This window comes from Mustela lutreola, chromosome 7, assembly GCF_030435805.1.
Source record: "Mustela lutreola isolate mMusLut2 chromosome 7, mMusLut2.pri, whole genome shotgun sequence".
Lineage (NCBI taxonomy): Eukaryota > Metazoa > Chordata > Mammalia > Carnivora > Mustelidae > Mustela > Mustela lutreola.
The window spans coordinates 116,325,551-116,352,272 of NC_081296.1; the positions used below are offsets into that span (position 1 = coordinate 116,325,551).

Below are 26,722 nucleotides of genomic sequence, written 5' to 3' on the forward strand. Positions count from 1 at the left end.
GTCTTTCATACAGCCATAATCACTAGCGAGAAAGAGGAAGAGAGGAAGAGATTTCTAGCCCCATCACCAACTTGGAGGCTTTATTTTTATATTTTAAACAAACACTTATTACCCTTGTCTCTGGGCACACATTCAGAGGAATGACTTGCCAGTAGCTTTTGGTGACTTCAAGGGAAGGTTTAGGATTTATTGACGTAAAGAAAAGCAAGTACAAGCAAAAGACACTCACATTAACTACCTTTATGTGTTTTCTGCAGCTTTGCAGATGACAAGGACATCAATATCCAGTTAACTTTGCAGAGCAGTTCGTTACGCTGTTAAGAACTTAAGAGGACAAAGTGCAGGCTGGGCACCCAGGGCCCGCTGCGAAGTCAGCCTGGGGCCTGTGCGGTGTCTGCAGAAGCACAGCCCCTTCCAGTGCTGGTTGATTCAGTAGCTAAATGTCAAGCTAACTTATATTCAGGCCAGGAGATTCCTCATTAGGAAGATAAATGAATACACCATCTAAGGATTCCACCTTGAAGACCACATTACCATCAAGTGCATCCAAGGGTCCTGGTGGAATTACCAGTGCCTCTCAAAGGTTTCTACCAAACGTACTCTTTGGGTGGAAATGACTGCAAAGTAAACCCTTTGGTGGTAAGCCGAAAGGAAGGGGAGCAACTTGGAAATAGTGGAAGCAGGAGGAAGGGAGCGATGGGGGCAGGGGCGTACCCAGCAGTGACGGGTAGACAATTTCTTTGGAGTTCTATGATTTGTTTTTAATATCCTTACGAATTTGGCATTCTGTCCCATTATATCTTTCTTTTTTCTAGCGTGAGAATGAGTGTTGTCATTCGGCTGTTTTACTGGGAGCTGATGTTACAGGGAGGAGCACCCCTTTTCTCTCTCTGCTCTGTTACTCAAACTCACCTTCAGAAGCTGGGTGCTGATGAAAAGGCAAACATTAGCAATCACCATAAGTTTCTTTGCCATAATTCTCCTTAAATAAGCCATTCTCCACTGTCATTTTGAGAGAAAAATCCATAAGCTCTTATCCAAACCAAATGCAACTGTCAACAGACCTATACAAGCAGTTATGTTTTATAGTTATACAAGAGAGGTAACTCAGAGATTTAAAATTAAATGGCCACAATTGTTTGCTTCATGCAGTATTTTTATAGAAATAAAACCTCTGGTAGGGGCGCCTGGGTGGCTTGGTCATTAAGCAACTGCCTTTGGCTCAGGTCATGATCTCATGGTCCTGGGATCGAGCCCCATGTTGGACTCTCTGCTCAGCAGGGAGCCTGCTTCCCCCTCTCTCTCTGCCTGCTGCTCCCCCTCCTTGTGTGCAGTCTCCCCCTCTCTCTCTGACAAATAAATAAAACCTTTAAAAAAAATCTCTGGCAAATAATTCAAACTCATTTGAAACTCACTCATCTCTTACTGAGTTTTACAGCTCAAATCAATAGAGGGCATGTGCTGTGTCATCCATATCATCAAATATAAGGAACCTGCCAGATTCTGGGGGGCACTGGAAAGAATATTGTGAGCACAGTAGTATTCAAAATGACAAGGTGGAGAACTATGGTATTTGCAACTTCTCATTATTGTTTTAATTTATACCAAAAACTAACTGAAGAAAAAACCCCAGCAGAAAAAAAATGATAAAATATGCCTTCAGACCCTCCCCACTTCCGATGTGAATAAGCCCTTCTAAAAACCACAGAGAGAAAAATACTTCTCTCCCTGTTTGTCTCTCGGTAACCCAGATGGCATCACTAACTGGTGTCTTGAAATGATCCACCCACAGCACCAAAACTAGCTCCTTTCGTGCTCCTGCTCTTTGGAGTAACATGCTTGCATAAAACTTGCCATTTCTAATGCACCAACAAAGGTTTTGATGCAACGCCCCATACAGTGACCTACCCACCATATTCTGCCTAAATAATGACCAGAATAGCCTGAAAAATATTGCCATAAAATAACTCCTCAACCATTAAGGAAGGCTTCCCTCTTGACTCCTTCAGACGGGGTATGGGAAACACATCAATAACAGTGACTACTTTGGAATAGTGGTTTTCTTTTGAATTAGGCTGTCAGAGTCCTAGACTCTTCCAAGACGAATGGAGGTCATTGACACAGTTGCACAACAGGCCCATCTCTGATACGTCGCTAAAAGGGTGGCACCATGACTAGCATATTTTACAGATAAAGTCCTACAACTAATACAGATTGATCAACACACCTATTCCTACCCACAACGTGTACCACAATCATTTCTGAAACAGATGGTTTATTTACTTCTCATCTTCAGTCTCCTCATCTCAAAGATGAGAATGATAGAGCTCTGACTTCACAGGCTCCCAGAATATGTGAGAGACAAGGTGCTCAGAAAAAGTGCTTGACAGTTCACACATTGCAAGAAGAAAAGAAATGTTAGCTTTCTGTTTGTAATGCTAGGAGGGACGTTATCAAAGTGAGGAAATGTCTGTTCGAAAATGCTTTGGAAATTGATAATGGTCACCATTTTGAACACCTATCATATCCCAAGCATTTTATTAGTGAGATGTCTGCACATTATCCCTAATCCTTACTGCAACTCCTTAAAGGTTGAGATCCCAGTTTAAAAAACAAGAAAACTGAGACTCAAATCCATTAATTTTCCCAAGGTCATCAAACTACATAAAAATTAATTTTCAACAAATAAGGGAGTTTTCAAGTAAGCAAAGCTTTAAACTGGTCTCTGAGTCCACTCACATAGGGGTATTCACAAAAGCAGCACGGCTACTGAAAACAGCATGAGCTTAGTCAGCCAGACATGAATTTAAATACAAATCCAGGGTTTTCTGACCCTGTCTGCACATCAGTGTCCTGAACTATAAGATGGATCATATGTACATTGTGAGTTGTCCCATGACCCCCCACACTGGCTGCACAAATGGCGGGACCAAATTTGTGTTCTACTTCTCACAAGTCTGTGTGCAGCTTAGACTACTATTTTGTATAGTAACATTTTCTTTGTCATCACTTAATTTTTCTTGCATTAATTTTTCTTCACTCTGATTTCCTCACTTTACAAAAATCTTACATCTGTTTTAGTAACCCCCTTTAAACAGTTTCTGGAAAAGCATAATATTGAAAACATAAAGAACAAAGTAAATAATTTATCAATTATTGATAATCAATCCAGTAATGTCAAGTCACTGAATAACTAAAAAACCAAAAATGTGCTCAATCGCATCTATGGAAATGTTACATCCAAGGTGTTTCTATCTAGTGCTAAAGGACTCTGGGTGCATTAAGGTAGTAAAGCAGATCTTTCTGTGGTATTCCTCAGCATCACTTTGTCTTACCTATGAGTCATCATGGTGTAAACTCAATAATGGGAATAAGTACAAGATTGTTTTGCTTCATTGAGAAGAAAGGCAGAAGATTCAATTGGCTGCATTAATACACAGGATATATTTAGAAAATATATATATTTCTTAAGATGTCCAAATCTGACCTGGGCATAGGCCAGTGGATAAATCTGGGACTGTGATCTCTTTTTCGTCAAATGCTTAGAAGCTGAAGGGTCTGGTAAAGTTCTAAAATCCATAACCACCAATGGCAGGGATGTCCCAGAAGATACCCACAGCCACACACAGTAGTGCAGACCATCTGAGACATCGAAAAGGAGTGGTTAGAGTCCAGGCTTTGAATTCGAACAGGCTTGGATCCTAACCCTTATTTTGACCCTTATTACCCATGCAGCTGGTGTTACTATTAGATGATTAATGACCTCTTCCTAACCCTGGAGGGGGTTCCAGAGTTAGTGCAAGGTCTCCTACCGTTTCAAAGACCCAGCTTAGGAGTGTCTCACCCTTCCCTCCCCCAACTTCAGGTCTCCCCTGGCAACAACCAAGGCAACTAGGCTCACCCCAAGCCTGTTTCCCGTTACCTTCTCCAGCACTCACTCCCTGCTCCTTCTCCTCATGTCCTTGCTTCCTTCCATTCATCTCAACCCCCACCTTTCACCTTAGGCTTCAAAATCTTTCTCTTTCAGGCACTCCTCCCTCATTTCATGTGTAAGCTAAAATGATGACATACAATAAAAAACTCAAGAGTCTGAGTTTAAGAAAATAATAAGCCAGTGACATCAAGAGCCTGGTAAGTTTCCAGTAGCTTTCTTCAGACTCTCTACCAAAACCACAGAGTGGGTAAAGCCTGGGCTTAGAAATTAGACAAGCGTCCTGACTTATTACTAGTGTGTTCTTGGGGAAAATCATATAATCTGAGACTTTCTTTCCCTTGACTCTTAAAATGAGAAATTAAATGAGATGATTCCCATAAAGCACTTAGCATAGTGTCCCATGGCAAGTATGCAGTGACTGTCAGCTATTATTAATCCCATTAGTTCCCTCCTCCTGTTTCTTGCACCTGGCTTTCCTTTGACCACTAAGGTTCAAGATACAGTTCTAAAAAATTTTTGTTGTTGTTGTTTAACAGTGTGTAGAGTGAGAATACTTTCTACTACTCTTTTCATATAAATTCATAAGAAGTCAGCTGTAGTGTGTGCTATTGTGGGCTAGCCTAGAAACCTAAACATTGAGGGGGTGGGGAGACTATATTCCAAGCTGCAAATTCAGCTGGACAAACTTCAGATCACAATCTGTTTATTGGCTTCTAAGAGATTTTAGAGTCAGCCCTTAGTGGAAATAGGCTCATTAATTCCCTTTAACTATTCCCTGTGTTCCTACCCAGCTCCACGTCACAGGTCTGGAGACAGAACTGGAAGGGAATGGAGAACAAGGCTGGGATCAGAAAGAAGTAGAGCCAATCAGGGAGGCTCCCAAGGGACTGATGGGCTTGGGCCCTTATTGTTAGATGAAGTGAGGAACGGAGTAGAGAGATTGAAGAGTCATTCATGTACACTCTGGTAGAATAGTACATTGAGGTTTTCTCAGTGTAGACACTCAGGGCTGTAGTGGCTCCTTAGACCCCAACAAGTCTATCCAGCAGGAGACTTGTAAGGGGACATCCTAGAGCCGGCACCTAGTTCTACAGAGATGTCCCAGGTGGTGAGAACCTGCTCACCAAGTGTGCCTGGATTCCCAAAGCATGAGATCTAAGATTAAAACCTTCGCAGACCCTACCTTCCGTTTATCATTGTATCTACTTCACCCTTTTCCATAGGCCCAGAATCTAGATTTCTCTAGTGATTAGGGAAAAAATAGAGAAAAAAAATCAAGAAGGGAAGAAATGATGAAAATTTTCATTGCATAATGTCCTGGAAGACACTAGTAAAGCTTCTATTGGCAAATGCAAAACTACCTTTTTTTTCTCATTTATAAAAGTGTATTGTCTCTCATACTTGAATATGTCCTTGGGTAAAAAATCATCACTGGTTTGATCACTGGTCATCATGGAGATCTTTTTCCTTTTGCCTTCTTCTTACCTATATGTCATAGGTGAAATGGGATAGATTCCTTGTATAAAGTATCCTTATAACTCCAATAAGGTAACAAATTATATGATATGGATCACTGACTAGGTATATTTATCTTTTGATTAGTGTATTGAAACAGGTGAATAATACATTTTCTTTCATGATATGGTGGCTCTATAAATTCATTTATGGACACAATTTTGATGAAGGGAACCATGTATAAAGCTAAGGAAATAATAAAATACTTCAGCTTGGGAACTTACTGACTTACACGCATTAAAACTCAGTCAGATTCCTCTTGATACTAGTGTTATGGAAAAAGGATTTGCTCCCATCCACCTCATGGCCAGATTATTATGTATTACTACTCTTTTCCATTTTAGCTCACTTTGTCATTGTAAGGTAATTAGAAGGAAATTCCATACTTTGCTAATTCAAGGAGATTTCAGAGTCAGAAAAATGATGAGATTTGGGGTCTTTGAAAATGACCTTTTATGTAATTTCTTATGAAATTAGATAAATTCCATACTGATTTCACTCCTAATCTTGCTCTCTTTCTTCTGCTTACCATTCATTCATTCAATAGACATTTATTGTCCAGCTGGAGCTGCAGTGAACAAGAGATACAGGGCCTGCAACACTACAAGTTAAGGGAGGAATCCTAGCTTTTTTTTTTTTTTTTTAAGATTTTATTTATTTATTTGAGAGAGCGAGATTGGGAGAGCACTGAGGGAAAATGAAAAGGAGAAGCAAACTCCCCCATGGAGCAGGACCCTGGGATCATGACCTGAGCCGAAGGCAGAGGATTAACCAACTGAGCCACTCAGGCAGCCTGGTCTTAGCTTTAATTGAAATCTGAATACATGACTCAAACAACATCTTTCAATCCTGCCTTCTCTACACTGATTCCACTGTCAGATTTCTTTTCCGAGTTCCAAATGGCTACCAGTAGCTCCTGGAGCTATCTCCTTACCGACTCCCTTCTAGCCAGAAGGAGTCCTATAGCTCAAGTAAAGGACTTGGAATTTAGTCTTGGGTCCCAATTGGTCTGACTTGGGTCATGTGCTAACTCCCAACCCTTCAACAAAATAGGGATCCAGAATATGTGACAGGCTTACAGTAATCCCAGCTCGCTCTTGCAACCAGTCAAAGCCCTCTGCATAATGCTTCTCAGGGCATTTTTAGGAAATGGAGGAACGTATGAAATTGATGCTGGAAGAAACAAGATACATCCACTCCACTCCCTGTCCCTACAGAGCTAATAGCCTCTGAAGAACTGGCAGGATGATGGGAACTCACAACTCAGTGCATGCATGAATCATTTCTGATACATGAGGGCTAACAAGTGTGAAGCCCTGGAAACTTTCCCCTAGCAACAGAATTCAGGCTGACTTTTCTGTTAAAAACCACCACCAGGAAGCCACCATATGCTCAAAATTGCTGGCCTCTGGCAGTGATTTAGAAGCAAAACCTTTTATGTCCAATTAGCCTACACCTCAATTCATGCAGTGCCCAAGAATTCACCTTTATTTATAAGTTCAAGGCTTCAGACGAATTTGACAAGACCTACTGAAAGTTAAAGTGTTTGCAAGGATGTTAGTTTCCTCTGTTGATCATGATTAAATTTCTACATGTAGAGCTGCTTAGAGAAAACTGCAAGTACTTGGTTCCAAACCTCACATTACTAGACATATCCATTCTCCACCTTGTTTACAACATTATATATATATATATCAGATTTAATTCTCAGCCCACGTGTTACCACTCATCATCTATCTAAATGCTCTAAGTCAGTGGTTCTTAATCTCAGCCACACAGTGTGATCATTTGGGGAGGTTTCAGAGATATCTATTCCTGGGTCCCATCCCCAGGGATCCTGTGAGCTTTGGCCCAGGGCATGGGCAAGGTTGAGGGCCACGGCGGCGCTAAGTACAACCTTGTTGGAGATGAAGTGTATCCTAGGAAACATGTTCATTTGCACAAATAACTAATTTAAATGCTAGAGTCAATCAGTCAAGAAACAGTCGACATTGATCTAGGATTAAATTAAGTTCAGAGAGAAATGTTCTCTAGATCGACAGCCAGCCACTCATCTGTGCATGCTTTTGCCCTTACCACCCCAGACACATCGCATCTCTGCTGCCATCACCCGGGCCAAGCCACCGCCATCTTCCTTGGCCACTAGAACAGGCCCCCTATTCTCTCTTGCCTGCCGGCACAAAGCAGCCAGCAGCCGGTGTGAGCTTCTTAAAATATAAATAAGAACATGTCATTTCCTTCCTCAAAAACCTTCAAAGGCTTCCTACTGCTTGTGCTACAAAACACACAAGCTCTCCAGGCCATTGTCTGCTCACCCCCTTCATTTACTACACGCTGACCACCTTGACCTTTCATTTCCTGCACATCTTTTCTACCTCAGGGCTTCTGTGTGTGTTGTTCTCTCTCCCTTAAACACACACACACACACACCCCGATCTCTTCCCAGCACACACACACACACACTCCTTGCCTTGCTCACTTTACTCATTGCTGCTATCTCAGCTTAAAGTCACTTCCTCAAAGAGACTGTCCTGGACCCCCAATCTAGAGTGAGTCCCGTGTTTTAAACTCTCTCAGTGCCTGACTTTGTACCTTTCTCGGTGTGGGGTTATTTTTAGGGTATCTGGCTCCCCCTCTAGACCATAAACTCCCTGAAGACGAGGACAGTTCTGCTTTGGTCACCCAGCACCACTTTCTCTGACCCATAGAAGATGCTTAGTACATATGCAATGTAAGTAAAAGAAGTGTTTTATTGTGCCATTTACTTACACGGAGGGATACTGTAAAATATAGATCATGAAGTGTACAGCCATGTTTACTCAACACAGTGTTCAGAATCGTGCCCCTACATCCAATAAGCAGTCCCATTATGAAGCCCCAGAGGAAGTTTTCCCACAGTCTCAGTTCTATGTATACTTATGTTTCTCTTGAGTGACCTGCTGGTGTTGTGCTATCATATTCCGTAAATCATTCAATTTTGATTCTACAATGATTCTATAAATCATTAAACAATTAGGCTGCCCTATTTGCTTTGACCGAAAAGAAGCCCGGGGTCAGATTTGCGAGCCTCCCCAGCCTTAACCCTTGCAAGCCCCGGAGGAGACTCTCATGATTCTGACCCTAATCAAGTTTCATCTAATCAGTCCTTCCTTCATTTTCCCTCTGCTTCTCTTTTTAAATTATGATGTATTATAAGTCATCTTAAATACTCTCTGGAACTAAGCAAGACATAATTACTAAATTAAATAATGACAAGTTATTCAAGGAAAAGAGAAAGCATACCTATGTGATGAGTTGTTTCAGTGGATTCAATAAATAAGACCTCTTTTCCCTGCTTAAGAAAGAAGAATCCGGGGCGCCTGGGTGGCTCAGTGGGTTAAACCTCTGCATTCGGTTCAGGTCATGCATGGTCTCAGGGTCGTGGGATCGAGGCCCACATCAGGCTCTCTGCTCAGCAGGGAGCCTGCTTCCCGCCTCTCTCTCTGCTGCTCTGCCTGCCTCTCTGACCGCTCTGCCTGCCTCTCTGACTACTCGTGTCCTCTCTGTCAAATACATAAATAAATAAAATCTTTAAAAAAAAAAAGAAAGAAAGAAAGAAAGAAAGAAGAATCCAACAGGAAAAGACCAGAGTGGGCTTAGGCACATAGGTAACAGTGGGCTTCTTAATCCATCACAAAAAAAGAAAAAAAGACATTGGAAAACAAAGACCTCTATATCCAAAGAGAGAGCAGAACTTTTGCTTTTCTGGGCAGATGGATCCCAAAGGGGAAGTGGGGAGTGCGAAGCAAGGCATGCTCAGGTGTTGCTCCCACACTTAGCAATCAGATCATTCTGATTCTCTCCACTTTCCCGAGGGTGGTCAGGCCAAGCCTTAACACTTATTAAACCCTTCACCTGAAGACATTAAGTCAAGGGAAAGAATGTCCTCTCTCCCCAAACATCACTGACTTGCAAACATTTATTTGACTAGTAGCTATTTTACAATATAGTTACTGTATTTGTTTTCTATTGCTACCGTAACATATTACAAGCTTATCATCTTATATTTCTTAAGATGTATCTCACTAGGCTACAATCAAGGTGTCGGCAGAGCTGTATTCCTACCAGCTCTGGGGAGAGTCCATTCTCAGCCTTCTCCAGCTTCTTACCCTTTCATACCACTCCAACTTTTGCTCCAGCTCTGACATGTTTGACTCTGATCCCCGCCCACCCCCTTCCCCCCACTTCCCTCCCCCCACCTCCCTCTTTCCCTTATAAGGACATGTGGGACTACATTGAGCCCACCAGGTAATCCAGGAAAATCTCCCCAGCTCAAGATCCTTAATTTAATCACATTAACAAAGTCTCCTTTGCCACATAAGGTAACCTATTGACAGGATTAGGGAATTAGGAAGTGGATACCTTTGGAAGATCGTTATTCTGCTTTACCATTGTTGCACTAAATCAGGCTTCTGTGGATATGGCAAAGGTATGAATTTGGGATAGGATTAAAACAATATCAAAGAACTGTCTCCCGTATCTGGAACCATCCACTCAAACCAATTCCTTTATTACAACAGTTACATCGAAAGACATGATACAAAAAATACTTTTTGGCCCTGGAAAAGTAGTCAAGGAATATTTCTAAAGCTGATTTTTAACCCTCACAAAAATATCCCTTCCTCCTAATCTGTAGCCCTCCAGCATGCAGCTGTGAGGAAAGAACTATTTTGTTATTCTGCCCCACCCCAAGTCTCCCCCCGACCCCCACACCCCACCGCCTAGAACTCTCACCAGTCTCTGTGGTCCTCCAGACCCTCCCACCCCTTCCACTCCCCACTCCTAGGATTTCCTGCCCTCCAGTCACTCCACCAGTCCCATTTCCAGAAAGACAACAGCATCAGAATTGGACATGAGATGGGGTAAGAAGTATTTCCTAAGAAAAGGAATGTGAAGATGAGACCTTTGACAGAGTAACTGGGAAATTCCCACAACTCTATAGGAAGAATCTGACTGGATTTTTAGATAATCTTTCTAGCCCCGCTGCTGGCTCTGGATTTTTTTATGTATAGTTTATTCTCTTGCCTTTCCTTACTCTTAAATAAAAGGTCAAGGCCTCTATAACTCTCAAGGTGAAAACCCTTCAGAATTCAGGGTGATGACATGCAAAGGGACATCCAATAGATATTTGTTATTAATCACGACGAGTGTCTGGCTGCCATTTGCTTGCAAGTGCCAAATCCTAATTCTCTCATCTGCTAAAAATACACTCACCTGAATACTTCAAAAGCACATAGGCTTTAAATAATATCATAAATCATTTCTTTAGTATTTTCTCTCACTGGATGAGGCCACTGCCCCCTTCTTGTCTATCTCTGCTTTTCTCCAGCCATTTCTATTTTTAGGTGGAGCAGGACTTACTGGTTTGCAAGGGTGACCTCTTCTCACTCTTCCTGGGGGCATATAACAACCAGTCACCAATGACATACTCACAGAGCGCCAGAAGACCTGATCTTCATAGACTTTAGACCAAAGTCGAAAAGAGAAAAGTTCTTGCTGACCGTTGAAGAGTCAGCCAATGTGATGATTTTAAAAGACAAAGCAAGTATGAATTTGTCTCAAGAAGTATGGTTAATGCTCATTTATCCCTCACTAATTCTATATTTTCCAAAAAAAAAAAAAAAAAAACTATCTGGAACATAATTAGATGTGTTCAGTTATTTTTCTCTCTCCTTCTTGGCTGGGCAGTAAAATCAGGAAGCAGAGTCTGAGGAGCTGGCGCTGGCCCCCACAGGGCTCCCAGGCAGCATGGTGGCGAGTGATGGTGGAGCCGCTGAGGTCAAGGGCTTGGGCTTCTCCCCCAAGGCCCTGAAACTGAAGACCTGAAGGGCTGCATTATATCACACAATACCAGATCAGGGTTGTCTCAACTGTCAGTGCTGGGAACTAGCCAAATATGCCATCACTGTCTATCTTGGAGTGAGCCCAAGCCTTGAGCTCAACAGCTTTCCTTGTTTTCTAGAATTGATCAATTTCAATTCAACAATTATGTCTCCTGGCCTCTACACCAGAAAGTATCACCAGGACCCTCTACTGTGATTTCCTGAGTATAAGGAAAGCAGTCTGCAGACTCTCCTCCAACCTATCAGAAGCTCCTGAAATCCCTATTAGAGATTTATCAGTTTGGTGTGATCATCTGTAAAATGTATGCTCTCTTCGGGGGTTGGGAGGGTGGATTTTAGGCTATCCATTCATTCAACAAATACCCATTTATTAAATACCCATTACTTCCAAGACACTGCTGGATCCTAGAAGTTTGTCTTTGCCTGTAAGGAATTCACAGTCTAGTCAGTTATTAATCATTTGTAGAACCTCAGTATGTGGGGAAAACAGAGAACAACAGATGTTGGTAAGGGAGATGGGGAAAGAAGGACACCAGTTACTGAGCCAGGGAGGGGAAACGGGGTGAGGGGAGCTCGTCCAGACAAATCAGACATGTCTGGATGATCTCCGCCAGCGGTTCTGAAAGCCAGGACTGCATGAGCCCCTACACTGGATAGACAGACGGACAGCAGCAAAAGTAGATACTTCCACAGGTCCAGAAGCACACTTTTTTTTAAGATTTTATTTATTTATTTGACAGAGAGAGAGCAGGAGGGCACAGCAGAGGGAGTGGCAGAGGGAGAAACAGGTTCCCTGCTGGTCAGGGAGCCCGATGTGGGGCTCAATCCCAGGACCCTGGGGTCATGACCTGAGCCGAAGGCAGACATTTAACAGACTGAGCCATCCAGGTGCCCCTGGACACACACTTTCTTTTAAAATAGATCACAGAACTTCAGAAAGACACTCAGAAATCCCCATATACAAGAAAGCCCACTGGTGTTTACTATGCTCCAAGCTGCCAGGGTACAATCTACTGAAATACTGAAATAAATTACTGAGCAAATCAGTTCTTTTCATGGTCTCATTTGCCCAAATCACTTGCCTCCCTCCCCTTACTCATGCTCTTACATTTTGAGGTCAATTTCCTCTCAGTGATGACCCAGGGGAATGACACAACATTTTCCAAGCCTCAAGATTACTTGTTTATAATTTCCTCTTTATACAATCCTCATTTTTGGCACAAGTTCCTTCCAAGCCTCAAATCCCATCAAGAAAACCAACAGCCATTTCCAGAGGCTCACTCTTAGCAGGACCAGTAACGTGCTTATGCCACCAACCCCTTAATTCCTGAAGACCAATGAGGGGGCAGGTGAGAGGGAGCCCTCCAGCTGCTGGACCTGGCTCCTTCTTGCATTTCTTTGGTAGAGTACCCTTTCCCATTCATAAATTCCTGTCAACCACCTGACCCTGTGTCCACATGACTCCCACCAGCACAACCTCATTTTGCTTCTGGACCGATTCCTGACGACTCAAGAGTGCCATCATCTTATCTCTCATTCCCCTTTCAGCCTTGAGCCTTTAACCTTCTGGTCTGGTAGAAACTGCCATCCCAGCTACCCCTGATGTCCTTGACAATATAGTAGTTTAAACTTCTGAGTATCTATGGATTTCAAGAGAAAGACATGATGTTAGTATCACACCAGAGTTCGACAAGTGACCTCCCTGACCTGTAAAACAAACAGCTGCATTATAAATGTATCAGGGATACAAGAAAAGATATTAAGTTATAAATGTTTATTATCTTCCCCTTCCCTCTCTTCCTATCCCCAACCCCACTGCTATGGAAGAAAGAAAATACCTCTGACTACTCAGCTTCCCTCCCCTCCAAAGCCCAATGGAGAGCACCCCACAAGCCTTGGGCTTCCTTGTGTGGGCAGAAAGAAGACTAAAATATGTACGGAAGGAGCACTGGTGAAGAGTGGGGCACAGGGACAAAGCTACAAGGCTGTTGGTAGGCTCTGAAAAATACTGAGAAGATGAATTTAAGAAGCAATGCTATGGTTTATGATTGAATCCCACTTTGGTGTCTTGATCTTTCACTTACAGTCAGAGTGGTAGACAAGGAAAGCATCAGCAACCAAGAAGACGACAACCCAGATGACATTTAATCTAATCTGTATAGAACAGTGATAATCATAAAACGATAACCACAACTGAGGAGCACCCAAATATCATTTTTTTTCTGACTTACGTGTTCAAGATAACAAAGTACAGAAAAAAATAAAAAGCATTTTCTGTAAATGTTTTTATAGAGGAAATACAGAATTTTATCTCTTTCTATCAGACATTATATCCTCACTATTTTACCTCACTTCTCACTATTGTTTAAAAGATTACATTTGGGGGTTGCCTGGGTTGGGCAGTCCTTTGAGGGTCAGACTCTTGGTTTCAGATCAAGTCTGATCTCAGGGTCATGAGATCCAGCCCTGCATTGGACTCCTTGCGAAGCATGGAGATTGCTTGAGATTCTCTCTGTCCCTCTCCCTCTTCCCCAGAGCTCTTTCTCACTCTAATATAAATACATAAGTCTTTGAAAAATATAAAATAAAATAAAAGTTTACAATGTAAGGTTGCTCCATAACTGAAGGGGCCCAATTCCCAATTACTGCACTTTTAGGTTTCTGTTAGCAACTATAAATACTTTGGTGATCAATTGTCTTATATAAATATATTGTTGTACATATGTATGATTATTCCTGGGGATACACCGTAGAGATAGAATTGCTGAGTCAGAGACAGACCCGTGTTTCAGCATTTGATCTATATTGAAAAATGGCTTGCCAGAAAACTTGAACCAATTTACATTTCCTCCACATTCTGGTATTCACCAACACTGGGTCCCACTCTCTTCATTTTGTCAATTTGATAGGCCAGAGGTTTTATCTTGTTTAACTTGAATATTTTCACTCCAATATTCACTGGCCCTTAATTTATTTGTAAATTATACATATTCTTTATTTTTTTCTTCTGGATCAGTTATTATTCTTATTGATTAGAATATACCCTATGTATCAAAGATAACCTTCTTTAACCTTCATATATCGCGATTATTTTTTCCCAGTACACTTATGTTTCTTTCTTTTTTTCAAATCAAATGTATTGATCATTTTCTTTATGGTGTTCTTCACTTGCTGTTTTATTTCCAAATAGTAACCAACTGTCTAAATACAATATATTGACTACTTCATCTTTCTCCACTGCCATTTATATACTAAATTCTTACGCAGGTAGCATCAGCTCTATGGCTGAGATTCCTATTCCGTTTCATTGATTCTCGTGCCAGTGCCATGCTTCTTTAATTAGTATAACCTTGTAATACATGTTAATGTATATTAACCCACTTATCCTATCATTTTTTAATTATTAGCTATCCTCACCAATTTCACTTTCCATATAACGACTGTAATCACTCTGCAGGGTTCCCAGTTCAAAAATCCTATTGGAATTATTTTAAACTTATTAAACTGAGGAGGCCTAACATCTTTTTAATATAGAGTTTCTTGTCCAGATCCGTGTTTCTCCATGCCCTTCTTTTATGTCGCTCTGCAGAGTGCTTTTTCCAGAAAGGTCTTGCACATTACTAGGCAGTTTATAGTTTTTGTTGTCATTTTGAAAAGGATACTTTCCATCATATTTTCTAAGTACTTATAGCTGGTACCTGATGGAATTTTTATGGGCCAATAATTCTTCGAAAATTCTTCACAGGAACACACCAGTCCACCTTCATCTTCACCCAATCTTTGCATTTCCACAGTGACTATTTCTAAACAAGGAGGGGAGAGTGTCGTTATACCCAAAGTGCCTCGTTCTCCTATTATATAGGTCAGACATGGCCAAAAAGCTATCTGTGCAGCATTAGGTAAACTTTATGATTTTCCCACATATTATTTCATCTAATATTCACAACACCTGTGTGAAGTGGATTACTCTAGAATAATCAAGTTGTCATTAGTCCCATCTGGAAGATGAGAAAACAGAGGTTCAGATCTCAATCAGTCTCCTGAAGCGCTTGGTTAAAATGCAGACATCCAGGGTGCCTACATGGCCCAGATGGTTGAGTGTCTGTCTGCCTTGAGCTGAGGTCATGATCACAGGTCCTCAGATGGAGCCCCATTTCAAGATCTCTGCTTAGCAGGGAGTGTGCTTCTCCCTTTCCCTCTGCCACTCCCCCTACTTGTGTGCTCTCTCCCCTACCCAACAAACAAAAAAATAAAATCTTTGTAAAAACTAAAAAAAAAAGAAAGAAAGAAAGAAAGCAAACATCTGGGTCCTGTCGCACACCTATTCCGTCAAAATCTTAGGGGCAGGATGTGAAACCAGGGAATCTGTTTTTAGCTGGCTCCCCCTGGTGGCTGCCACAAAACATTTCGATCACAGCGTCAAAAGGCTATAATTGAACCCACCTTAGGCATCTATTCCACCATACTTCACAGCCAACCCAACAATTATGAGGGTTCTTCAAGCAATTTATGAAGAAGCTGGCATTTTTTAAAAGTATCTCTTTATACAGGGATCCTGCAAAAAACATGCTCTGCTGGTCTAGAATCCGGCAGCCCCAGGCTGGTGAGAATTGTCTGGAAAAGGGGCAGAGGGCTCCAAACGCAGATCCCAGCCAGCAAAGCCCCACTGCCAGGGCAATCTCTCACAGTAGGTGGGCCAGCTCCAGCAGAGGATGCCATTGCTGGTGACCCCATCCTGCCCATTACTGTACAGAGAAGCTCACGGTGACCCTCTGGAAAATGCCCAAGACTCATCTACAGAAAATAAATGTCTCGGAGAAAACCTTCCACTTGGGTAGAGTTTAATGCACTTATCAGTCACTCAGCCACCATTTGTGGAGTTACAGGGCAGGCCCACGCTGAACTCTGAGACACGAGAATAAACAATATGCAATGCTGTATGACCCAGGAGCAAGGAGGCCTAGAAAGAGGCTTAATGTATTTGGAGGGAATCAAGAAAAAGTTATGGAAGGGAGTATTATGGTTGTGGGAGTTTTCCAGACTGACAAGTGCAGAGAGAGCATTCCAGAATTTCTTTTTCCAGAATTCCAGAGGGACTAACTTAAGCAAAGGCATCATGAGTATAATAGATTGTAAGAACTGTGGATCACTGGAGGGTAAAAAAATAAAAGAGAGTTGGAAGGGTAAGTCAGGGCCAGTAAACTCTTGGAAGGTATTTGAAGTTTATCTTGGAGATGTCCGGGAGCCACAGCTGCATGAACTCTGGTGGCAGTAAGGAAAGCACAGCAGCTGAGTCTGGAGGCCGGATGTGGATTAGGCAGCTTTGGCCATTGACAAGCCTGGGAAGTAAGGCCCGCACTGGGACAGCTGCAAGGATAATAAAGAGGACTCAGATTCCCAAGCTGCCAAGCAGGTAGAATTGGCAGGATGAATGTCGTGGAAGGAAAAGTGAGGCCAAGCAGAACTCCGAAATTCCAGGTTGTGGACGTCATGGAATCATGGCTTTGTGAAATTCCTTGAAAACCCTTGACAGGAACATACTATAAGTGTGTTCATCCCCAGTTGGCTCCAAGAGTCCTAGAACTAAACAAGCTCTGCCCCATCCTCCTCCTCCTCCTTCTCTTCCATCATCAGACAAGTACTGGCAAGAGCAGACCTTTCCTGACGCACACTCCATGCCCAGAACCAAGGCAGCTTTGTTCCCACAAGCACTGTCCTCAAAGTTAATTGTTCTTTAAGAAGCCATTTGTTCAGTGATGCCTTCTTCCACCTGTGTGAGCTCTGCTGTACGAAATCATCATACCCACACTCTCTCTTGCTCCCCAAACTTCCAATAAGAAAAATAAAGACTTAGGGAAGCTGTGGCTTGCTCAAGCTCCCAGAGTTCATTTGCAGTAAGTCCACAGTTTCAACCAGTTCTTCCAACCTAAAATCCAGGGCGGTTACACGTCAAAATAACTACAAACCCAATCCCCGGTCATGATTCCTAAATGCCTAAAAGAGAAAGAAACATGACCAGGGATGGAAGATGCCTGCAGATATGTGGTAGCCGGTTCACATGGAATTCTCATTTTTGTAGGACCCATATACAGACCCAACAATGACAACAAAAACAATAACAACAACAAGACCTCAGCTCAGAATCCAAACAGATTTTTGGGTAGCTTGGTGGGTTTTCTCCTTGGTCTGTGTTCTACAGAAACAAGACCTCATGCCTGCACATCAAATAAGAGACATACCCAGGCAACTTTTATTTGGAGAGTAAGTAGGGGAGGAAAAGGGTAGAGGGAAAGGGAGAGCCTGCTGCTCAGCAAACAAGAAGCAAAGAAGGGGAAAGAGCTAGCTGGGCCAGTGAAGACGGGTGAAAAAGGTTTCACGCCACATGAACAAAGAGGATCGTGAATGCTGGAAGTTTGAAACTGACCAGGAAGGAATTCACCAACATTCCTATTTAGGAAAATGTATCTTTTATTTCTAGTTTCATACAGTTTTCTAACCTACTTTTTTTTTTTTTTAAGGATTTTTATTTGTTTGTCAGAAAGAGAGAGCATGGGCAGTGGGGAAGGGCAGAGGCAGAGGGAGAAGCAGGCTCCCCACTGAACAGGGAGCCAGACACAGGGCTTGATCCCAGGACTCTGGGATCATGACCTGAGCCAAAGGCAGATACTTAACCAACTGAGCCACCCAGGCATGCCCTAACTTACTTTAATTTGAAGAAAGTCTCAGATGCTTCTGAACTGGTCCCTTATAAAAGGGACATGTGCACTCTGAGGCTTCAACCAGGTCACAAACACACACAGGCAGCTCCTAAGAGTGGCCAGGGAAGCTAGATAACTCACTGCCCCAGACAGGCTCTTCCAGAAAGGAAGAAGAGTAGAGGATGAGGGTCAGTTCAGAGAGGGGAAAGGTGAGGCTGCTCCTGAAGGTGTCCAGTCAGCTAGGCATGATCAAAGTCACGATCAAGAATTTTCATTTAAAACTCTCCATTTCTTACAGCCCCCTAGACACAGACAGACTGTTGTGATAATTACCCCTGACTATGAACAACTTAGAAAGACTTTTTATGGCCCCTTAGGGTAAACATGATTTGTTCATTTCCCAGGTGAGAGACCAACTGGCTTGCCCAACATCTCAGCAAATGAGTCACAAAGCATGGACTTGGATTCAGACATGAACAAAAATTATCTGAAACTTGGATATAAGCCTAAGAGCTTGAAACTCTCCTTTCGCTGTCTTGTAGGGGCAACCCTCCTCCCAGGGACTAACAATCTAGAGGAATGTACCTTTGTGTGATTCTGCTAACTAAAAACTTGGGACTTTCTGAAGGTGCATGTTAACTTATAAATCTTAACAGGTGGACACACAAAGAATTCCCATTTAGTAGAAAAGATAACGTGGAAGGTTATCTTTTTCACAGAACAACAACTAGTTTCCCATTGAACCTAGTCACTTCCTCCAACGGCTCTTCTTTTTAAGTACCTCTAAATGTCAGTTCTTCAAAATGCTCCTTGCATTAGATTTGTCACCTTACTGGTTCCCTCATCAATAAGTTAATAAATCTTTGACCTATCTTCATCCTATATTTACCTGAGAGCCACGTTTCTGACCTTCTTTAAAATTCTATTTCTTGCTAGATATATCACCTAGTTTTTCTTCCTCCAAAATAGCACCTTTATGGTATTACATGCGCACACCTCGTTGGGTCTGCTTCAGCCTACCTCCCAGAGTACGCTCCACACGAGCCATGCGGACAGCTGGCTAGGTGCTGGGAAGGAAAGGGCGGCTTCCACCCGGCTGACCTGGCATTCCCACCATTGCGGTTCTTTGGCTTCATCACTGATGCATCAAGTTGACTTCCAAAGACTGCTCCTGGCGGATGAGACGGCCAGCCCACCATCAAACAAGGGAGGGACTTTGGATCAAGTGCCTCGTGCTGCTCATGAGCTGGGCTGAGGGTCTGACCTGGCTTTCAGGGAATGACCAACACTTCCTCATCTAGGTTTGCAAATGACACATGGGGCCAGACGCAAGGGGACTGAAATGCCGAGGGGAGCAGGTTCCGAGCCCACCCGGGACATTTTCTTTCTGGGTGATGCTCAAGAGAGCCCACCCCCCACCCCCAACTTCGACTTCATTAGCACCTCGTTCAGCTCACAAAATTAACCACTCCTGTCTGTGCAAAGAACCACAAGGAAGCAAAGATCTTAAAGGATTTGGAGAAGAAGGCCTTCATTTTACATCTTAACAGGTCTCTGGCAACTTTTCACACTTTACTGAGAGAACCAACAGAACCATTATCAGGTCATCTGACACACTCTCTTTAAAACCCCTCTACACTCAGTAAACAACTCTAATAGCTCCAAGAATAGACAGTGTTCTGGGATTGTAGCCTGACCGTAGCCTGACCGCGGTCTGCCAGGCAGATTAGCTGGCTGTACCTTCCCAGCAGGCCATGTCCTGCCAGGGTGCTTCTAGCTGCAGCTCGGTGCATTTTGAAGGACTTCTTCCACCTGAGTTGCCCCTGGTGTTCCGTTTCTGTACCATGTGCTCAGCCTCAACTATGTATACTAGGAACTGTGCTGTGTACCATGTGGGATAGGAAGTATGGACATTCTTCCTCCAAGGTCTTCCTATCCAGCAGGAGATAGAAGACAGAGATCTAAATAGCTAACATTTGGGGGTAGAAAATGACCAGTAGGGGCGCCTGGGTGTCTCAGTGGGTTAAGCTTCTGCCTTTAGCTCAGGTCAGGATCTCAGGGTCCTGGGATGGGGCCCTGCATTGGGCTCCCTGCTCAATGGCGAGTCTGCTTCTCCTTCTCCCTTTCCCTTTCCCTCTGTGATCTGACTCTCAGTCTCTCAAATAAATAAAGTTTAAAAAAAAAAAAGTGACCAATAATTCACAAACACTATGAAATTTTGTTCCAGTTAATTGGCACTGGGGATTCAGAGGACAGCAAGACAGGTCCCTGTCCTTACTAAAGGTTCAGGAAGCCTTTGTTGAAGGGAAGGAGGGGAGAGCAACAATTGTTCAGCGCTTCCTACAGACCAGGCTGTGTGCCAGGCATTTTCTCATTTAATATGCTCTTTACAGGTGCTCTCTTTGGTAGGTGATGTTATTCCCATTTTTAACAAATAAAAAAAGGCGGGGCTCAGAGATGTTAGGTGACTTTCCCAAGATCACACAAATGGTGAACAGCAAAGGTAGGTGTCCAACACGGAACCATGGGACTTAGAAGATCCTGCTCTTTCATCCTCACTACTATCAGCATCCTAGGGCCTTTCCAGCTGTCATGTGTTTCCAAATTGAAGAACTTTGTAGGACACAGGGTGGCAAGCCATAAGGCTTCCACTGCTCCTTTAAGATAAGGACTCATAAAGCCATTTGCACTCTGGACAGCCTGTGATGATGAATGCCTGGTTCTGTCCCTCTGTGTTCCCTAGCATCATCCTTGGGATCCACTTATGTCCCTCCAATAAAATGGGAGACTGAAAGAGCAGAAAAGAGAGAACAACAGTGATTGCCAGGGCTAGGGGTACAAGCGCTGCCCCTCCTTTTGGGATCCCTCCACCAGGGCTGGCCAAATACACAGAGTAGATAGCCGTTACCCAACAAAGCTGAAAGCCGATGAGACTTCCACCTGAAAAATGCACCCCCCCTTTTTTTATCCTTAATACTATGAAATTATTTCAATTCTTTCTCTTTCGCTTTCTTTGGGAGAAAGAATTCAGGACTTCCGTAGCTTTACAAAGCCTTTGGGGAAAAGTCTAAATTAGTGCGTCAGGACCGCCGGGCGATGTGCGCTCACCTATTCGGCCTCACCTCCCCCAGTAAACCCGGCCACCCCTGGAACACAGCTTACACCTGTCCTCCCGAAAGCCTCCTCTGACACGCGTTGCATGTGTGCGCATGCGTGTGTACGTGTGTGCGCTGCGCATGGTCCCTCCCCCGCCGGCACGCACACACGTGCGCGCATGCCCAGTAAAACAGTAATGGCCCTACTGTGTGCTCCCACAGCCCTCCACGCTGCCCCGGTAGGGTGTTTACCACGTGGCTCGGTGCCCCACCAGGCCTTGCGGGTGAACCCCTCCTCCCCACCCTCCAGGACAGGAGGGATTCTAGCTGGGCTTTGTAGTCCCAACACTGAGTGCGGTCCGGGAACCCCGTAAACCCTGGGAAGGACAGAGGGCCAACTCTGTGGGAGTGTCCTCCCAAAGGCTGCAGGGGGAGCAAAGGGTGGGGCCGGGGGGAAGCGGGGCCGGAGGGAGGAGCCGCAGCACTCCTACAACAGAGGTCAGAGCCGTTGATGAGGAACATCTGCAGCGCCCACGGGGGCCGTGAGGATGACCTGGCATCTGGTGCTCGCGCTGGAGATGGCCCTGGGCCTGCAGGTCGCGGGACGTGCCAGGAGGGTCCCCACAACAGCCCTTCCCTCCCCCCTCCAGCCCCGATCCGCCTGTCTTGGGCTCACCAAAGCAGGAAATTCCATGCTGTAATGGTTGGATTTCTTCCCTTCATTCCTGACCCATGACTAGGTAACGAATTGGTCATGAAAGAAACCACTTCGGCAGACTTCAGGAACATCTGAGCGCGCGCCAAGCATGCAGGGAGAGGGAAATGGGTCCGGACAGAGCTCGGGCGACCCAGTCTCACCTTCATTCCCATTGCTCGCCTGATAGGAAAGGAAATCAAAACGTTGGGAAGCCCCTCTTCTGTCAGCATTGGTGCCGGCGTTGCTTGGAGCTGAGTCCATCAGGTCAACATTTGAAAGCTGCTCCCGGCGAGCGGCTGCAGCCCCGTTATCCAGCCGCACACTTGTCGATCTGGGTAGATGAGAAACATCGATCCTGGTGTCTAGGGAGGCAGCGCTTTTAAACCAATGCTTTTCAGAGGATGAGCCTTTGAGAGGTACTTAGCCTTCGTGTAGCCCAGGAACCTGAGAACCAATACAGGTCCAATCAGTCCTGAATCAGCAGCTCTCAATCAGGCTGGAGAACAGGGTGGTGGGCAGGGGTGGGAAGCCGGTGACAAAGGTTCCCCCGCCATAGATCTGTCTTTCCTGCATAGCTAATGGTTGGAGGAACCAAAAACCATTTTTATACAGTATTTGCACATTTTTTGATTACGAAAAAAAATCACAGACTCCCTCACATTTTACTTCCTTCTTCTAAAAAAAGATTAAAGGGGGGCGCTTAAATTCACTCTTTCTATTCACCATGAGGTTGTATTTCTTTTGCATTCCATGTGATCCGTCTCGGTTTAGTTTCAAGTTGGGACTCTATTTCATTTCCAGACAGGTACAGAGTGGTCTGTATCCCTCTATTACTTCTCCCTTTGGGGCACAATTACTTGGCAAGGCAGTAAGCCTGCTAGGTAAATCAAACTGTCAACTTTCCACTCTATGTACACCCTTCAGGTCTATGAAAGCAAAACCGGACAACATCTCCTGCACCTAACATTCAATATTGTAATAAATCAGGTGGGCTAAAGCACTTATTTAATCTTTTAAAAAAAAAAACTTTTTAAAAATAAATGTTAAGCCCTTCTCATTTCGTTATTAGCTTTGCCTTATAGACTATAAAATAGGTGAGTCACTAGTCTTGGTTTTCATGGTTTTATTAACATTGCAGAGACAGACTATAGCAGAAAGATTTCAAACAGAGAAGTTGCTCACACAGTTCTATATCCTGAAACATGGCTCAAATGAAATAAAAGGAAAAAATAACCAAACCAAGAAAGGCTCCAGCAACCTTTTCCTTTCAAGAGCTTGATATTCCAGGGCCTAATAGGGATCCATGAGTAGCCTACAGAGCGCCCTCACGACACCAATAATACTCATCTCAGCTGAAAAATTAGGAACTTGGCTGAGCCCATCTGCTCTCACTGCAGGCCAAGGTTGCCTTTCATTTGGAAATCATGCGGTCAGCTTGGTTTAGAATATACGTGGGTGAGGCATATGCTTCTCCTTACCGCCCAGAAAGATGCTAGCGTGGAGAAATGTGAAGCCTCCTGATGAAAACTTGCATTTATGGACTCTCCTCTTCTCTTTTCCCCTAGTTACCGTGACAGTGGGAGGCAAGCAACACTTGCTCGGACTGTATGACACCGCAGGACAGGTACAGTGTCACTGTTTTGATTCATTAAAGGTTTAGGAGTGGAGAGAATGATCCATGTGGCTAGGCATGTAGGAACAGATATGGCCTGTTCTGATCACTTGGGACAAATTTATTGTCTATCAAAATGACAACCAATGGCACATTCTTAATATCTTAACAACGTTTATAATTACAAAAGATTTCTGTTTGAAATCTTTCTGCTATAGTCTGTCTCTGCAATGTTAATAAAACCATGAAAACCAAGACTAGTGACTCACCTATTTTATAGTCTATAAGGCAAAGCTAATAACGAAATGAGAAGGGCTTAACATTTATTTTTAAAAAGTTTTTTTTTTTAAAGATTAAATAAGTGCTTTAGCCCACCAAATCGTTACATTACTCAAAGTGTTGATGAGCAAATAACTATTCATTCATTGGTTGGTGTATATCGATAACCAAAATAATGTTGTTTGGCCAAGTACCTCAATTTCTTCCTACCCATGCCAATTCCAAATTCGGGATTAATGAGTCAATTTTATAAATTTTCATTTCATCTATTTTTTTTCACATCATATTCTTTGCCCAGCCTTTATGTGAATTATCTAATGAGCTGTGGAAAGATCCAAAAAGAGATGGGGGATGGGGGTGGGGGTAGGGGAGGGAGATGTATTAAGTGTCAGTAAGAAGACAAGCCAGGATCCTGAATGATTTCCAAAAGTGAGGGTCAAGTCCTGAATAACCAGAGGTTGACTCTAAATTCTCTAAGCTTCTTGAATGCTCTCACTCTGTCGGAGATGTATCTTCAAGATGGAGAATGTGGCCAACCGGTAATGTAAGGCCATGGATTAGAAAGAACCCTCCACACTTATTAACTAGCATGTGCCCTCCATGGATCAAAATGCCACCTCATCTCTCTTTCCTTGTATCCTACACTCCACTATGAAAGGTTTCTAATGTTACAAATTCATGGGTTAAGCAATTGATGGCTGTGGCCCAATTTCTTTGATAGAGCTTTTGTTACCATTGGGTCATTTATTTAGGTCAAAATCAGCAGGTTATTCAGTCTGTCCAAACTCATACATCTTAAGTCCTTTGGAGTGAACACTGACCGTGCTCTTTCCTACTGTGACTTTCCCGGTTATGGTTCTTTGTAGTTATGCATTTGTCTGGGCTTTTTTTTTTTTTTTTTTTTTTTCACGATTATCTGGAGATAGGTCTTTTTGCTCAATCTGAAAACTCTGTACTAGGATAAATAATAAGAAATGGAATTTGGGGGGATTTCTGTGTGTATTTGCAAGGACCATCTATAAAAGCCTGTGGGACATCAGAAGCTGATGTCGGGTAAGCCTGGACAGTGTGGAACCTGGAAAAAATCTTGCACCAGACTCCAGACTTGTAAGAGTGAGTCAGCGACCCTTCATTTGAAGATGCTTGTGTTAGCCAGCTGCTCTCAGGAACTGGGGGGTAGAGGAGATTTCTCACATCGATATCAAGACACAGAACTAGGAAACGATGCTTCAAATGCCTAAATCACAAACTCGGTTGGGCTCCTCTGGGTTAAGGTACCAAGGTGTCCGTGCACCCGCTGCTTGAATGCCCCTCCACCAGAAAGCCTTGCAGCAATAGAGTTACTCTGTTTTTTGGATTGAATTTGCCTATTTTCATTCAGTCATATAGTTATTAGGGTGTCCCCATTCACCAGAAACTCACATCCTGGAAGAGAGAGGAGTTTACACCCTTGATCTCCACAGTCAACATTCATAAATACAGTCTAGTTTTGAAAAGTTCAAAACAGCAAGGATTATTGCCTGGCTCTGAAACTTCTCTGTTTCCCTCGCCTTCTGAAAAGCTACGTGTGCCCCTCATACCCATCCAGTGCTCTCCCCCTCAGTAGCAATCCATAACAATTGTTAACTTCTATCCATTCATTGTCCCCAGAACAACCTCCCCAAGCCTCTATTTAATTTCAAATCCAATAAAACTGTTTAAAAGCCCCTATAGAGTTTAATTAGTCTTTCCCACTGCTGTCCTTTTTAGAAAAAAAAAATTTTTAAATAACATTAGTATAGGACTTAAAGCTGTAAGGCAGTATAAAAATAAGCTCCTTAAGCTCCAACTTGAAATAAATAGAATGACCCAAACTTCTGACACAGAAGATGTGATGGGCGCTGATAAAATATCACAAGTGGGTTATAGACATTTCTGCAACTTAACTTGTACTCTAATGCTTTCTGCCCGCTGCTTTAAAAGCTCAAACGTGGACAAGGATCATAGGGGTACATGCAGCTTGGGGAAGAGGAATCAGAACACATCTTAAAGTTCTTCTACGTCTAAAATTCTATGATTAGGACTTTTAACATACTACTTCAAAAAGGCCTAAAAGACCTGGAGTAATTAAGCAAAATTATTTGAGGCCAGACCCAAGGGAGACCTTCCAGCAGCAAAGGATTATTAAATATTGGAGTGTGTTACACTAAAGGGTGACATGTAATTCATTTTGTACAATAGTGGTGGTTCTCAGTCTTAAGCAGAGATCAGAATCACATGCAGGTCCTGTTAAATCCAGGTCCCTGGGCCCCAGTTCCAGAATTTCTGATTCTATGGGTCTGAAATGGGGCCCAAGAATTTGCATTTCTAACATGCTTCCTAATCCTGTGGCTGCTGGTCTGTACACCACATTTAAAGAAACACATCTGGGGGTACCTGGGTGGCTCAGTCGGTTTAGCAACTGTCTCTTAGTCTCAGTGGGGTCTTGATCTTAGGGTCATGAGTTCAAGCCCCGTGCTGGGGGTGGGCAGGGAACCATTGTTCTAGAACTTTGCCACTCAAAGTGTGGTCCACCAGCAGCATCGACATCACCAAGGGAGCTTGTTAGGAATGCAGATTTTCAAGCCCATCCTACCGAATCTGAAAATTCATGTTCAGAAGATCCCCACATGACCTATAGGAGAAGCACTGCTCTACAAGTCTTTGGCGATCGGGGCATGGCTTTAACCTTAGGAGGGTGCAGCAGAAAATATACCCCTCCCCTGAGCTGATTCCCCTGGTTCTACCCTTCTGCTAATCAGGCTTTGTGACACGTTTAACTTAGAAGCACAATCCCAAAATTCCCATTGCTGGCCTCAGGTAGGATCATCCACTATCCTCAGTTATATTCCAGCAAATGTCACTGAGGTCACAAGGTTAAGGGACATTCAACTAATTCAAAAATACGCATGATGGCCGGAGTTACTAAGGAAGAGAAGTGATCTCAAAACCAACTGATTAATCCCTGAACTGCAAAAAAAAAAAAAAAAAG

The 26,722-nt window shown here is 43.3% G+C and overlaps 1 protein-coding gene across 2 annotated transcripts in view; it reads left to right on the top strand.

Annotated features, from left to right (window-relative positions):
• The window catches only part of RHOJ (ras homolog family member J), an 82,936-nt gene that overhangs the window by 31,718 nt on the left and 24,496 nt on the right, over positions 1 to 26,722 (top strand). For both annotated transcript variants that reach the window (XM_059182268.1, XM_059182267.1), the window contains exon 2: positions 23,387 to 23,445. In XM_059182268.1, coding sequence (XP_059038251.1) covers positions 23,387 to 23,445 — 59 coding nt within the window. The remainder of the gene's footprint in view (positions 1 to 23,386; positions 23,446 to 26,722) is intronic.